The following is a 15,268-nucleotide window of genomic DNA, read 5'->3' on the forward strand; positions in this document are numbered from 1 at the left end:
ACTCAACCTGAATCTTCCTCAACACCTCTTCCTCACTTCTATTCCTGTGAGTAATAGTGTTGCTGAGCATGAAAAATACAAAGCAGAGACATACTTTCTCCGGAAAGACTGTTCTCCATGTCAAATCTGGAAACTGCCTCTTAATTAAGGGTGAATGTTTAAATCTCTGTGCTTTTTTTTCAACCGACCTACTGCCTGCTAGGCTGATGAGGCTTTATCTGAGGCAGCTGAGAAGGTGTAATAGAAAAGCCTTCCCGGGAGTATCAGATCAGCCAATAATTAAACTATTCTTGAACCCTTTTCTAATTAATTTGCTTTTCAATGTGTCAGACATGAGCTTACCTCCATCTCCTGTATAGACTGAAATCCAATGCCCTCCCCCCCCCCGCCTGCAACGCGTTGGTTGCAATTATTGGTAACTTCCGTAAATAGTGACATCACTATGTAACACTTGCGCTTCTATTGGCTAGCAGTCCAACAAATAGTACATTACATTACATTGCATTTAGCTGACGCTTTTATCCAAAGCGACTTACAATAAGTGTGTTCGACCAACAAAATACAAACTTGAAGAAAACAGAATCATGTAAGTACATCAGGCTTCATAGAGCAAAAACATTTCAAGTGCTACTCAACTGGCTTTAGATAAGCCAGCCCTTTATTAGTATATAAGTGCTTTGTTAATAGTTCTATCGCTCGAAGTGGAGTCGAAAGAGATGAGTTTTCATTCTGCGCCGGAAGGTGTGTAAGCTATCTGCTGTCCTGATGTCAATGGGGAGCTCATTCCACCATTTTGGAGCCAGGATAGCAAACCCACGTGTTTTTGCTGATGGGAACTTGGGTCCCCTTCGCAGCGAGGGTGCAGCGAGCCGTTTGGTTGATGCAGAGCGGAGTGCACGTGCTGGGGTGTACGGTTTAACCATGTCCTGGATATAGGAATGGCCAGATCCATTCGCAGCATGGTACGCAAGTACCATTGTCTTGAAGTGGATTCTAGCAGTTATCGGAAGCCAGTGAAGGGAGCGGAGGAGCGGAGTGGTGTGGGAGAATTTAGGAAGGTTAAAGACCAGGCAAGCAGCTGCATTCTGGATGAGCTGCAGAGGTCGGATGGCACATGCAGGTAGACCAGCCAGGAGGGAGTTGCAGTAGTCTAGTCGTGAGATGACGAGAGCCTGGACCAGAACCTGCGTCACTTTCTGGGTCAGCTGGGGACGCATCCTCCTGATGTTGTAAAGCGTGTATCTGCAGCAGCGGGTTGTAGCAGCTATGTTTGCAGTAAAGGACAGGTTGTTATCTAGGGTCACACCAACACATCCTCACTCCCAGGTCGGCCTATGTTGACGTTATGTCAAGTCCCCTGTCGGCTTTTTCCAACGCAAGGGGGGGGCCTTATCGTCCATTTTCAACGCAAGGGGGGGGCCCTTAGCGTCCATTTTCAGCTTTCCGGGATGTCCATATGCTTCTATGGACGCTCATGGAAGCACGGCATTCGTTTGTGTCGGCTGCCCTTAAAGGCAATGTGAGCGTCCATTCTCATTGGATAACGGAGAATTGTACACCCGGAAGTAAGTATTCCCCTTACTGTCGATTGATTTTACAGTGATATCTGCACTACTCATCGACTAAAAAACACCAGATTATCCTTGTTAATTACACAACATTGATTGGTTTAAATTGTGTGCAATGCTTTTGTATTTTTCCCCTTCGATTCGGAGAAACAAATGTTTTTTCGGAGTAAAGGATGGCAGAAGACACTACACTACCCAGAATCCCCAGCTATCGTTTGGACTACACCATGTGCTCTGTTTGACGTCACGTGATCTTCAAATTTCTCCCTGCAGAAAAAAAAAACATGGCCGAACTTCGTTTTATTCTCGGTGGAAAATGCCTATTTTAAAGTTAGTTTGGCCATTAAAATGCGTTTTGATGTCATTTGATGCGAGAAATATGAGTTGTTATTTCAGATTATGTGTGCAGTGGATGTACATGATCTTTAGTTTGCTAGTTATTACGAAGATTACGTCCATAACGTTTTCATTGTTACCAAGGTGGTTGCTAGGGACGCTGCTATCGATATTATTTCTGTTATGTTGTGTAACTGTTTAATGGTGTTATCTTTATTGCTACGCCCTTCCCCGTCAATGTATAGTGTTGGTCCACAGCGCAAACATATTAGTTTAACAAAATCCGCATCTAAAGATAGCCTACGTTATTTTCCCCTGTGCAATTCCAGTCTCACATCTCACAGCACATCGTCATTAACAAATAACGGAAACAGACCGAAAACATTTAAAAAAAATACAATAATACTTTATTCCGAGTGTGCTTGCTTTTCTCTTTGGAAGTCATCACATAACGGCATGGTAATACACGGTTCGGCTGCATTAAATATTACATATCTGCCGTAGTTCTGTATTTATATAGCCCTGATGAGAAGACTTCTAGACAAACATGAGGAACTGAAAACGTGACGTGGATCATAAATATATCAGCCATTAAACAACATCTTACATTTATTTTCACACAATACGTCTCCTTGCAGTATCAACACTAATTCGGCTGACTTTTATATTTGATCCAATTGGTAGATAGGCTGTATTTACACCATAAAGGTGCACAGCTGATATAAAGGGACACCTAGTGGTTAAAGCATGTTATTGAATTTCATTATTTTTATTATTAGATATTAATAGGATCCCTATAAAGTATATTAATTACTCGTTATTCTCTACTAATAGTTAATTAAAGACTGTATATAATGACTATTTTGCACATCCCTTTCAAGATTTCAAGATTTTCTAAGGTTTATTGACATATCATATAGGCCTACAACTATGGTGTAGTTATGCATTGAATGAAAAACTTGGGTCGCAGGTTCCTCAATAGTGCATTACAAGACATCTATCAATATTTGTGCGTACCTCCAGCAATGTTAACTATGTTGAAGCACTTATTTTAACTGATATTATACATAATGTATTATACTATTATAAGATGTATGTAGATATTACATCTCCGATCTTGTCAGGTATTGAACAATCAATAAATAAAGAACACAGAATTGTTGCATATAAAACACAGAATTTGTGTAATTATACTAAATGATTTACAAATAAACACCACTGCATATTTAACTTTTACACATGCTGATGTAATGCAAATGTTCCAACTTGAGATTAATAAAGTATATCTTATCTTAAATTGATCGATGGCTACTGCCATATTTGCAAAATGTGCCTCTGAACCTTAACAAGTGCATGTTTCAGGCTTATCAATTAATGTAATGTAATGTAATGTTATCAATTAACAACAGGGGTCACAAACATAAGACCAGCTGTTAAATAAAGCTCTTCTGACCTTAGCTGGCATGTGTGTATATATATATATTAATACTGCCCATTATGGGCACAAGCAATTTTCACCTATTTATTAATTATATGTTTTAAATGTGAGTGTTTCCTATCCCATAAACCTCCAGGGATGTACACAGTTTAATACTGGCAACTTCTTATTATGGGAAATACGAAAACGTCTTTTAAAACTACAACTCCCAGTAGAGACGTGCCATAGATACAGAACATGTTGCGAAACAGAATAGCCAGCATTTGTAGTTCTGGGGACGGGGTGGGGGAGGGGGGACGCGGTGGACCCGTTCAAATCCAGTTTTGGACAGTCTGCCGTGATTCCATCCCATTTCAAGTGCTGTTCGAGGCTCGGCATAACCCTCGGAGCACACTCTCCAATCACAGAGCTTGAGGACTATCACGGGGTTTGTCAAACAGAGCACATGGTGTAGTCCAAACGATAGCTGGGGATTCTGGGTAGTGTAGTGTCTTCTGCCATCCTTTACTCCGAAAAAACATTTGTTTCTCCGAATCGAAGGGGAAAAATACAAAAGCATTGCACACAATTTAAACCAATCAATGTTGTGTAATTAACAAGGATAATCTGGTGTTTTTTAGTCGATGAGTAGTGCAGATATCACTGTAAATTCAATCGACAGTAAGGGGAATACTTACTTCCGGGTGTACAATTCTCCGTTATCCAATGAGAATGGACGCTCACATTGCCTTTAAGGGCAGTCGACACAAACGAACGCCGTGCTTCCATGAGCGTCCATAGAAGCATATGGACATCCCGGAAAGCTGAAAATGGACGCTAAGGGCCCCCCCCTTGCGTTGAAAATGGACGCTAAGGCCCCCCCCCTTGCGTTGGAAAAAGCCGACAGGGGACTTGACATAACGTCAACATAGGCCGACCTGGGAGTGAGGATGTGTTGGTCACACCCAGATTCCTTGCAGTCTGAGTCGGGGAAACAACAGAGGTGCCAATGTTGATTGTTAGGTCAAGAGTGGGACAATCTTTTCCCGGAAGGAAAAGCAGTTCAGTCTTGTCAAGGTTGAGCTTGAGGTGATGATCAGACATCCACTGAGAGATGTCAGCTAGACAAGCAGAGATGTGTGCGACGACCTGGGTCTCTGAGCGGGGAAAGGACAGAATCAATTGGGTGTCATCAGTGTAGCAGTGTTATGAAAAACCATGCGGGCTAATGACTGATCCGAGCGAGTTTGTGTACAAGGAGAAGAGGAGGGGACCAAGAACAGAGCCCTGAGGGACCCCTGTAGTTAATTGACAAGGGTCGGACTCGGACCCTCTCCAAGTAACCCTGTAGGTGCGGTCTTTGAGGTATGAGGTGAGGAGGGAAAGTGCAGAGCCTGAAACTCCAAGTGCTTGGAGAGTGCGAAGGAGGATCTGATGATTCACCGTGTCGAATGCAGCAGACAGGTCCAAAAGGATGATGACAGAGGAGAGGGAGGCTGCTTTAGCAGTGTGCAGTTCCTCAGTGACAGCAAGGAGGGCAGTTTCTGTGGAGTGACCTGCCTTGAAACCAGACTGGTGCGGATCCAGAAGGTTGTTCTGATGGAGATAGCAGGAGAGTTGTCTAAAGACAGCGCGTTCAAGTGTTTTAGACAGGAACGGGAGGAGAGAGACAGGCCTGTAGTTTATAACATCGGACGGGTTGAGAGTGGGTTTCTTTAGGAGAGGGTTTACTCTTGCCTCCTTGAGACTGTTTGGAAAGTGACCAGAAGTTAGAGAAGTGTTGATGAAATGGGTGAGAAACGGTAGAATATCAGGAGCGATAGTCTGAAGGAGGCTTGAAGGGATAGGGTCCAGAGGACAGGTGGTAGGGCGGGCAGAGGTAATGAGGGTAAAAACCTCACTTGGAGAGAGAGGGGAAAAGGAGGTCAGTGTGTGGGTGAAAGGGGGGTCTGGTGACCCAGCGGTGAGTAGAGGTGAGTCAGAAAAAGAAGAGCGAATATCATCAACCTTTTTTTAAAAGTGGTTAACAAAGTCGCTTGACAGAAGGGAGGAGGGGGAAGGGGCTTTGGGGGGTCCAGGAGGGAGGAGAAGATGGAAAATAGTTTTTTGGGATTGGAATAGGAAGATTGGATCTTATCTTGAAAGAAAGTGCTTTTTGCCTGAGAGATCGAAGCAGAGAAAGAGGAGCGCCTGATAGGTTAGGAGGTCGTCACGGTGTTTGGATTTCCACCATTTCCGCTCTGCTGCCCGAAATAATACATAATAGAATGAAGGGCGGGACTCGCCGGCCAGCTAACCAATCAAAGCAGACTGTGCTCTGGTTTCAGACAGAGGGTGAAAAGAGGTGCTGCAGCACAGTATTCCAGGACAATTGTTAGAAAAGCAACACAAATGCAAGATCATTTTTCGTAAGATGTCATTCAAATGGTTATATGAAATGATGGTCTAATAGTAGAAATAGCTTGAATGAATATTATGAGTGACAAATTCCCATTGCTGTTTTTGTGGCATGGTTCCCAACAAGCCATATTTCTTAACTGCGTTGCTATAACTGTGCGGAAGACTGCTATGTTTCTTCCTGTGAACAACCTTGGAGTAATTTAAAGGATTTATCATGGGCAGCGCATGCTGGGTGCAAAGGGGACATTCGTCCAGACGTAAGATTGGGGATACTGTAGCTCTCCATTCAGAGACGACCAGAGGATAAATGTTCACATGGATAAGAAATATGGTCGAGCTCACTGCAGTTTGATAACACCCAGACAGAGGTTAAGTTTATCCGCTATCTGGAGAGATAACAATTCTTGTTTGGGTTTTCCATTCCTTCCAGGATAAACCCAGTTCTTATCAGTAAAGTGTGACATGGTGGAAAATCAGAAAGCCTAAAGTTGTCGAACAGCACTCTAAAGACACGGCAGCTGTGATTGTGTTGGTTATTATTAGACTACAGTCACATTGAGTTAGTGTTTTGAGGCATGAATAGCAATTGCATGATATTTAAAGAGGCCCCATTATGCTTTTGGGGGTTTCACTTTCCTGTAGTATATGTTTTAGTGCATGTAAATGGTCTGCAAAGGCTAAAATCCCCCCCCCCCCCCCCCTTCCTGAAACGCCTCGAATGGACTCCTATGTTTGCTTCAATGTCATATTAACATCACTGTGACACTTGCTCTTCTATTGGCTAGCACTCCAACACATTGTAAGTGATAGGCTAAGGGGCGGGACATCTCTAAGCAGTGCTTGTTTTAGACAGAGGGTGAAAAGAGACGGTATGAGACAAATAAAGACCTTTGTGACAATGTAGGCATGTAAACATGTCACAGTAGAGGCACAACATACACATATGAACCTGACAAAAAGGGCCTCTTTAAAATGTGCTATTTTAAGCAACTTAAAAAAATACTTCATTATTTTTATTCATTTCAATTATTAACATTTTTTAATACTGTTAATACTGATTTATTATGTAATTATTTACTATTAAAGGATTTGCCATATGTTCCTCTTCATTGACAGGTGAGATACGATCATTTGGTTTATAATATTGTCATAGGAAATTAAATATAATCCATATTTGACGTTGCATGTGTGAGTGAAGTAGACTACGAGTTTCTGAATGGCCTTCACATTAAAAAGGATCTAAAAGACACAAAACAAAAACATCAGTCTGAAGCTAAGTGAAGGTCACAGAGGAAGTCACACAAGCTGCAGAAGCACCTTTATCAATTCATGCCACGTTGTGAATGAAAAGCAACTCAAGCCATACCATCAATTAATGAGACTCTCAAATGTCCAATTAGTCTTATCTGTGCTTTGCAAGACAGAAATGTGTCATTTAATAGAAAGATGTGATATGAGTGTGTGAATGTAACTGTCCAAAGAATCGAGAACAGAATATATCACCAATTTATTAGCTAATTATATAATAATTCCAAAGCTCTGCCTGTGTCAATGCCTGTTTTATGTGGTGCCACGGGCAATTGTACGCAAAATGACAAACGAAGATTCCAATTAAAGATGGCTTTCAGGAGGGAAATTATACTGGTTTGTCTCGTATAGACACAGTGTTGCACTGCCAGTAGGTGTGTTATTCATCCTTATTGGAGCCTCACACTGCAGGAGAAATTCATATGAGTGAAACGCCGAGATGAATCAACCTCCTAATGGGCAGCACAACAATTTAGAAAGGAAGATTTAGAAGGTTTTTCTTTTGTACACTGACTGATTTTCTTCTGAGTTTGCACACAGATTGTAACCTTTACACACTATCATGGCTGTATCAAGGTCCGTCTGAACTCTATTGAGTTTGCTGTCACAAAAAGCTAAATATTTTTATAAGAGTGATGCCAGTGGAACTGTAATACAATTGACTGGCATGTTCAGCTTCTTTATCAGACGTGCCTGAAATGCGTCCCCCGGTAAATGTTTGCACAGCAGTTGAATTTCAGACATCAAACAGTGTCATTATGTCTGCTGGCATCAAGGACACCTCTCGCTCGAAACAGTCCTACACTCCTCCGCGGGCAAGTTGTTACCTCTCGGCAGGTGCCTGTTGCGATTGGAGGCTTATGAATCATAGAGCGTGAACGCTGTCAGCCGTGATGACACTCCTCATAAACACTGCTGACCGCTGGCCATGGCATTGTACTTCTTCATCAGCCCCCACCATCTCAGGCGAGTGCTGAGGGCACATCCTCGACAGCCAGCTGACAGAACACACTCTGGAGTGCACAGCTTTGAGTTGTACTGATGTTTCCTTGGCAAAAATGTAGGACCCAAGTGCCCACGGCGTCGATATGGAAAAACAAAATTGTATTGCAACGAGTTTACATCACACTGTAATGCGGCATGGGCTTTTATCAACATAAGCAAGCTGGGCCACTACGATTGAATGTTTGCTTCACATTAATATTTCTCTCAAGGCTATTATATTAATGAATATGGAAGAACAGCACAGACCATATGTAGTTTTATACAGTTAATGCAGGGTCATTTATAATTCAGCTATTTGATTTAATGGTGTTCGGAGGTGTTATGCTGCACTCTATTATGCCGCGAAGGTTTACTCATATGCTTTGAGATTTTAGATTAAGTACAGTAATTACTGCAATACTTAGAAGAATATTGAGAACAGCACTAGTCCTCAACAGAGATGTTCTGAGCACCTGTATCATTAAAAGCAGTTGTTGCTTTGAGTAAATGATCAGGCTCTCTTCTTGATTATGCATGTTTAATCAATTTAACAAACTGTTAATCCACGCACATTAGGTTAAGTATGGACGTACATCGCCCCAAGAGGTTGAAGCCGTCTGACTTTATTGGTTTCAGGCTTTTCCTCTGGTGTAGTGATTCCCAAACTGTTGTACAGGTACAACTGGTGGTACACAGGAGCCTTGTTAAAACACCCTAGCGAAGAGATATCTTCCCTAAGATGCCTACATAATGATGTGTTCAACCTCTATTGAGAACAAAAGGTGTCAGGTGAAGGCAATTTATAATGTTATCATGATTTGGTCAAATGAAATCTTGTAATTTCTTATTTCTTTAAAACAATTTGCACAACATTTAGACCTTCACTGTCATAAAATAATCTATTATATGACTCCGGTTCACAATGACATTTCTTGACAATATTTCATTGATTACCATGACATTGTGTTTATAATGTACCACTTAGTTCAATGAGAGCCTATAATTCATCAAGACCCATCATCAGAGCTCACTTTCAGTTTGACTAAATCTGTACTTTATGAAACATTTCCTACAAAACTATTAGCATTCACCTCAGCTGCGTTGTGTTTCAAGTGCTAATTTAAAAGTGTTAGCATTGTAATATAATATTACACAATAACAATATTATACTATAAAGATATCACCATGTTAGCATGCTTATGGTTAGCTCAGATCCCCACTGTGTTAATACAAATATTTGAGTGTTATGTTTGTGCTGCCTTTGGTGTATTTAAGAATGTCCTCCTATGAAATTACTCTTTGGATTCAACCGTTTCATGGACCGAGTCCTAAATATAGGTGAACAAATACTTGCTTTTTATTTGTTTGGCCATAGGTTAACAGTACATCTGTTCTCTAATTGAAACCCATATTCTCTGATACTGGGGCTATGACAGTCATTATTTTCATGTTTCCTTCCTCGCACAAACAGTTTGATTTTAAGTATACCCTTTTATAACTGTCCATAAAATAAGCAAGATGTGGATTGTGCTAGCAGTAGCCACTTTATCCTCAGGGTATCGGGGACAAAATGTTCCTGATTAATAATTCATGTGATCTGGTTGATCCCCATCATTGAATACATAGTTTCATCCTGCTTAATCCCACTCCGTCCGAACATTTTATAATTTTATAAATCAAATATCTGCTGTCTCTGGAGGAAAGTACACCACTTCTGTTATGTCTCTCATGACTTTAATATGTGCTGCTTGTGTTAAGGTGGAGCAGGGACATTTCATCTCAGAGAAGACTTCAAGTAACTGGATTGGATTTTAGCTGGCAGGGTAGTTAACAGAAATACTTCTTATGTTGGATTCTCACTGCCAAATGATCGCAGCATTCTGCATGACACTTATTCACTCTGGGGGACATTTCATCTAACACACCTCAAGGACCCTGGACATAGCAGAGGGTTGAAGATGAAATGGACTGTAGAATTAAAAGTAAAGTTTAATTATGAGCGTCATACGGCAGCCCGTCTTTATGCCACATAATGTTGTTCCTTTGAAATATAGATCATGCTTCCACTCCTGCCTCAGCGCTGCTTCGGGAAAATCCATCTCTTTCTGGGGAAAAGGAGTCTTCATTATTTTATGTTAATCAATTTGTTGCTATTTATGGCCGCATTGAAAGGCACGACACATGTCTGTTCTTGCAAGTTTAATGCCCATGTTTCTCCAGCTTAATGGAAAGACATCACGCATGGAGGATTGAAACAAATAGGTGCATTTGTAAAACAGTCCAAATACGCTCTGCGGCATATTGGTCATCAGGCAATAATTCCATTGGTGGATCTATAAAGAACAGAGGAAGTGATGTGTCAAATTGGGTGATCTCAATGTTTTAAACGGCAAAGCGTGACGGTATTGATTGTTGTCCCGTGCACTTAATCAAAGCACAAAGGAATTTAAACTGTCGACCAATGTGTGTAATAGCAGTATGTCTTTTATGTGCCTCTTATAGGAGGCCTGGTAAATATGAGATACTGTATGTGTGCTGGATTTTATTCAGCTGTTTGTGTATGCCAATATATCATGACCTTTTTATGGCCATAGGTTTTATGCAGCTCCAAAGGTATTTTCGTTTACCAGTGACAAATATATTTCTGATACAAATGAAGACTTTCTAGACTTTTTTTTTATAAACTCTTGGGATAAATGTGTAAAATAAGTGGTAATTGGATTCCAGATTATTATACCCTGCTGTATTTCCTACATTAAATCAAACAACAGGAAATGTCTTCTGTGGTTGGTAGATAAATATGTTTGGTATATTCTATTGTGCATACTGTAACTGCCCAAACTTCAGTACATTGGTGCAATACACATAATGAAGAGCGCCGTTCTATAATCCCTATTTTTAAAATTGTAGGGTCATATTGGTGTGTGATTTGCAGTACCACTTGTTATCTATAACAACCAAGAAATTAAGTGGAATTCTCCCAAACCAATTATAGATTTGGTTTCTGAGACTATTCCTGAATAAATTAAATACATATTGTCAATTTCTTAACACCGAATGAAAGTTTATCCATCTAATGCAACCAAGTCACATGATTTAGTTCATTATTCAACACACTGATCATTTTTGTAGGTTATTGTCAAGACTAAACAAGTGACGGTTAAAAAATGGCAATAAATAAAATGATTGTTTTTGAATGGTAATTTTTTTCACCATTTCATCTCTATTTAATGGCAACAATGCAGCATTCTTAAACAGCTGCAAGAACAGTTACTGTAGAGGACAATATTAAATCCATCAGTTCTGCAGAGCAGTGAAAACCCTGAACTCTGACCAACTGTTTGCTCGGTAACACTCTGTCCTCTCAGTTAGCAGACACCTGGGTAGTTGATTTGTTGGGAAACATCCCAGGCTTTTGTCTTTTATCTTGAAACTTTATACAAAAAGATGATTGTGCTTGAAAAAAACGAGCAGATGTGCCTCTCTTTGTTGCTAGCGATCATAGGGAAGTCATGAGGTGTGTGCTGCGCATGGTAAAATCTAATTATTATCTGCGTCTAGGGATCATGTTAGTTAGTTGGTTTGAGTATGCACCTGCATCTCTCTGTATTGTTTTATTGGACATGTATGACTCTTTTCTCAAGGACTTCTTGTAGTTGGAGTGATTGACAATCTGCAACAAATATATTTTATTGACTATTTCATATTATTGACTGCTGAATTCTCACTTTTCTTTACCCGGCCGAAAGGGGCCTTAGGTAACTAAAAACTGCTTTGTAGCAAAAGGCCAGGCAAAAACAATCCTTGCTTACTTCATCCATGCTGGCTGCATTTGGAACTTTGTCAGCACTACAACTGATATCCATTAAAAGGTTTGGTCATATTCTGAATCGGAGCATCTGCAGATTAATTCCCCATATGATATTTAATAATCCTCTAAAGTTAGCTACAAGATGAATAAATCACTATTTTGGTGACAAAGTAGTAAGACTACTTTGTTACTGTACATTTTTCTGGGATCAGTGCTTTACTCCACTACATATTTTTCTGATGACTTTTACTTCTTACATTTTTAACACAAATACCTGCACTTTCTACTTCTTACATATATAAAACAGGTTTGTTACTTTAGTTTTAATCTGCGTTTGGTGGCCTGATCATTATTATTTAGAGTCATTGCGTGCCTTTTCATGTGAACACAATCCGTGTATCCATCATTTCCTGGTCTTCTCTAAAGAAGAGGGACCAATGAAAACTTTGTAATTAGCCGTTGTTCAGCATCGAAACATTCATTAGCTAATAATGACATTATTGTTCTATTAACATAAAGGGAGGTCAGGTACTCTTTAAAACAGTTGTTAGTTATGGGTACTTTTTACTTAAAGGTCCCCTATTTTACTGTTTTTCATCAATATATTATAGGTCTCAGATATGTGCAAAACATGTCTCTGAATTGAATAGAATATCTTAACACAGAGGGGGGCACATGTTGATGTATAACATACATGACAAAGTGATTTTGCATAATAGGTCCCCTTTAAGTACATTTTGAAGCCCATACTTCTTTACTTTTACTTGAGTAAAGAAGTTCAGTCAGTACTTATACTTTTACCAGAGTATTTTTGAACACGAGTATCTGTACTTCTACTTGAGTAAAGGATGTGTCGAGGGGTGAGAACCAGAGGGGCGTAAGTGACATTTGACCAACTTTACAGGAGAGCCAAAACAAAAAACTACCATACTTTGTCCTGACATTGTTTATTAAATTCAATCTTTAATATGAAAACTTCATAAACATGTGGATGACAATATACTTAATGAACAATATTTTGACTTTCATTGAAAAAAATATTCTTCTATCTTTTTTTTATTCGGAATAAAGTCACATGCGCCTTTTTGGAACTAAAATTGTATCTCGTATAAACTAAGAAAAAGGGCGTATCTGATCAAAATAGGAAAAAGGCTTTACATTTATGAGTTCAAAAGTAACAGTAATCAATTGTTATAATAACAATATTATATGAAAATATCCTTATATCATATTAGTTCATGGAATGTAATTATTTAAAAAAAAAAAACATTAATAACCATTTTGCCAAATAGTTAATTATTTAGCCATTTCCCCAAATAACGGATTGAAAATAGGCTACAGAGTCCATTGTGATCATATCAAATATCAATATCACATTAGTTCACTGAATAACAATAAATTACATTAAACCTGGCCTAATAACTGTTTGGCAAATCAAAAACTACTTTAGAACATTGGGAATGTCAAATATAGCAATATAATTATATACGACAACAGCATATTTCATGCAGATCATGTACGTTTCAGATTGATTTGAAAGGACATACTAGCCTACTCTGCCTGAATGACTTGCAAAGAATGGTAGAAGTCCACATAGGAGTGAGGGATACTCCCATTTGTGTGAGTACGTCTTTCTTTTTCACAGCAGTGATCCCAGGTTGACCTGTGTGCATCTTCTTTGGTTCAATTGCATGAGCACCTCTGGTCTCCTGCTTTCCAACTTGCAGCTTGGTCAGACAGTTCATATTTGAACTGAATCCTTTTCGGATCCTCTTTTGTGTAGCGCAGCCATTTAATTTTCTGCCAACAAACTGTTTGTCCCTCTGTATCTTTGGTTCTGTTTCGGACCGTGTGTTGTAGGGCTGTGCAATTAATCGTATTTTAATCTCGATTACGATTTTGGCTTGCAACGAGGTCCACAGTTTCCCCCCTTTTGTATGTTCAATAAATGGATGTTTTCAAAGTCAATGAATAATTGTATTTAATAATCGTGATATCAATATTGACCAAAATAATCGTGATTATGATTTTTGCCATAATCGAGCAGCCCTAGTGTGTTGTGAGAAGGACTAGAAATCCAGAAAGTCACTGTGCCCAAGCTCAATCACCTTCTATGGCCTGTTCCTCCTTGCCATCCTCACAAGAGTGTAGTACCCCTCCGAACTGTACAAAGGCCTTTTTTTTCTGTCGGTCTCAATGGCTGCATGAACACTGTCACATTCCATCTTGCTCTGTCCAGACTCCATGAATGTATGGTCAATAATGGAGATGGGCAATGTGTTGACTGCATGGAGACACATGGCACTAACACCAGCATTCCTGTTCTGCCCACCACATGTGTCAGAGTACAGCACCACATGCTCAGTACCTGAAAGAGTTGACAGATACTAGAACATGCATGTGCTGATCTCTGATGAGTTGAATTCTCTGTTGAAGATGGATCTGTAGAAACTAAGTTTCCTTTGTCACTCAGCATTGACTTTGAATGAATCCTGGATTATTTCATTCTCTTCATCAAGCTCTTCTGCATCTTGAAATAAGCATAGTAACACTTCTTCAGCAGTGAAAAGCTTTCTTCTCATGGTTGACCTAGCTTGCTTACATATGGTGTCAGCCATTTTGACTCAAGTGCTATCCAAAGGCTTAACCCATAATACATTTCTCAGGGCCAAAAGGGCGTAAGTGCACTTACGTCCTTTTGGCCCCAAATAGTTCAGTGTGTTCTGTGTTAGGTCTTTTGGTTTTTGATGAATAACTCTGGATTGGTTTAGAATTCACATGCACCCTTTTGGCAGTAGAAAGAGCTCATCGAGAGCTTTCATTTGATATATATAACTCATTTTGGACCAAAATGTCACTGGTTCTCACCCCTCGGTGTGTACTTTTGCCATCTCTGACTATGGCTGCAGTGGCGCCTCATCCTGTGTGTGTGGATTCTGACTGGATGCAGTTGAGCAGCAGAGAGGAGCTGACATGCACCTTTATCACATGGCTTAAGGAGAGTGAGGCTGAGGAGAAGACAGCCTGGTGATGAATGGGCTGCAGGCCTTGCCTCCCGTCTTCCTTTGACAGAGATGCTGTAATCTGTTACAGAGCCACCGTTGCCTCTATTAACTTCTGACACATGCATTGCACACCTGCACACTCACAACTGCTGACCTTCCACTCCTCCGCATTCATCCCGATTGCGAAGGCGAGGTATGACGGAGCGAAGCTAAATATTAGAATGTGTTTACCATGGGCGCTCCTTTCACGCTGTGAGGAGCATGAGATTGTTTCTCCCAAACAAAATTGTTCAATTGTTTTTGTCAGAGATGTTTAGAATAGTCCTTGGCTGTAGAGTGATGTTTACTGGCAAATCTTAGAAACTTAAATAACATCTTTTCAGTCAATGCGCTGATTAAACCCCAGGGTTAAAGACTTGTTTCATCCGAACGCTGCAAG

General features: G+C 40.1%; 1 protein-coding gene across 1 annotated transcript; it reads right to left on the bottom strand.

Moving 5' to 3' along the window:
- Positions 1–713: 713 nt before the first annotated feature.
- Positions 714–15,004, bottom strand: LOC117548715 (the record flags this gene model as incomplete). Its single annotated transcript, XM_034220135.1, has 5 exons — positions 14,962–15,004; positions 13,966–14,192; positions 4,666–4,782; positions 4,287–4,470; positions 714–1,315 (listed from the first exon to the last, which is right to left on the bottom strand). Coding segments are annotated over exons 1-5 (1,173 nt in total), but the record flags the coding sequence as incomplete, so codon positions are not given.
- Positions 15,005–15,268: the final 264 nt, after the last annotated feature.

This window comes from Gymnodraco acuticeps, unplaced genomic scaffold (assembly GCF_902827175.1).
Source record: "Gymnodraco acuticeps unplaced genomic scaffold, fGymAcu1.1, whole genome shotgun sequence".
Classification (NCBI taxonomy): domain Eukaryota; kingdom Metazoa; phylum Chordata; class Actinopteri; order Perciformes; family Bathydraconidae; genus Gymnodraco; species Gymnodraco acuticeps.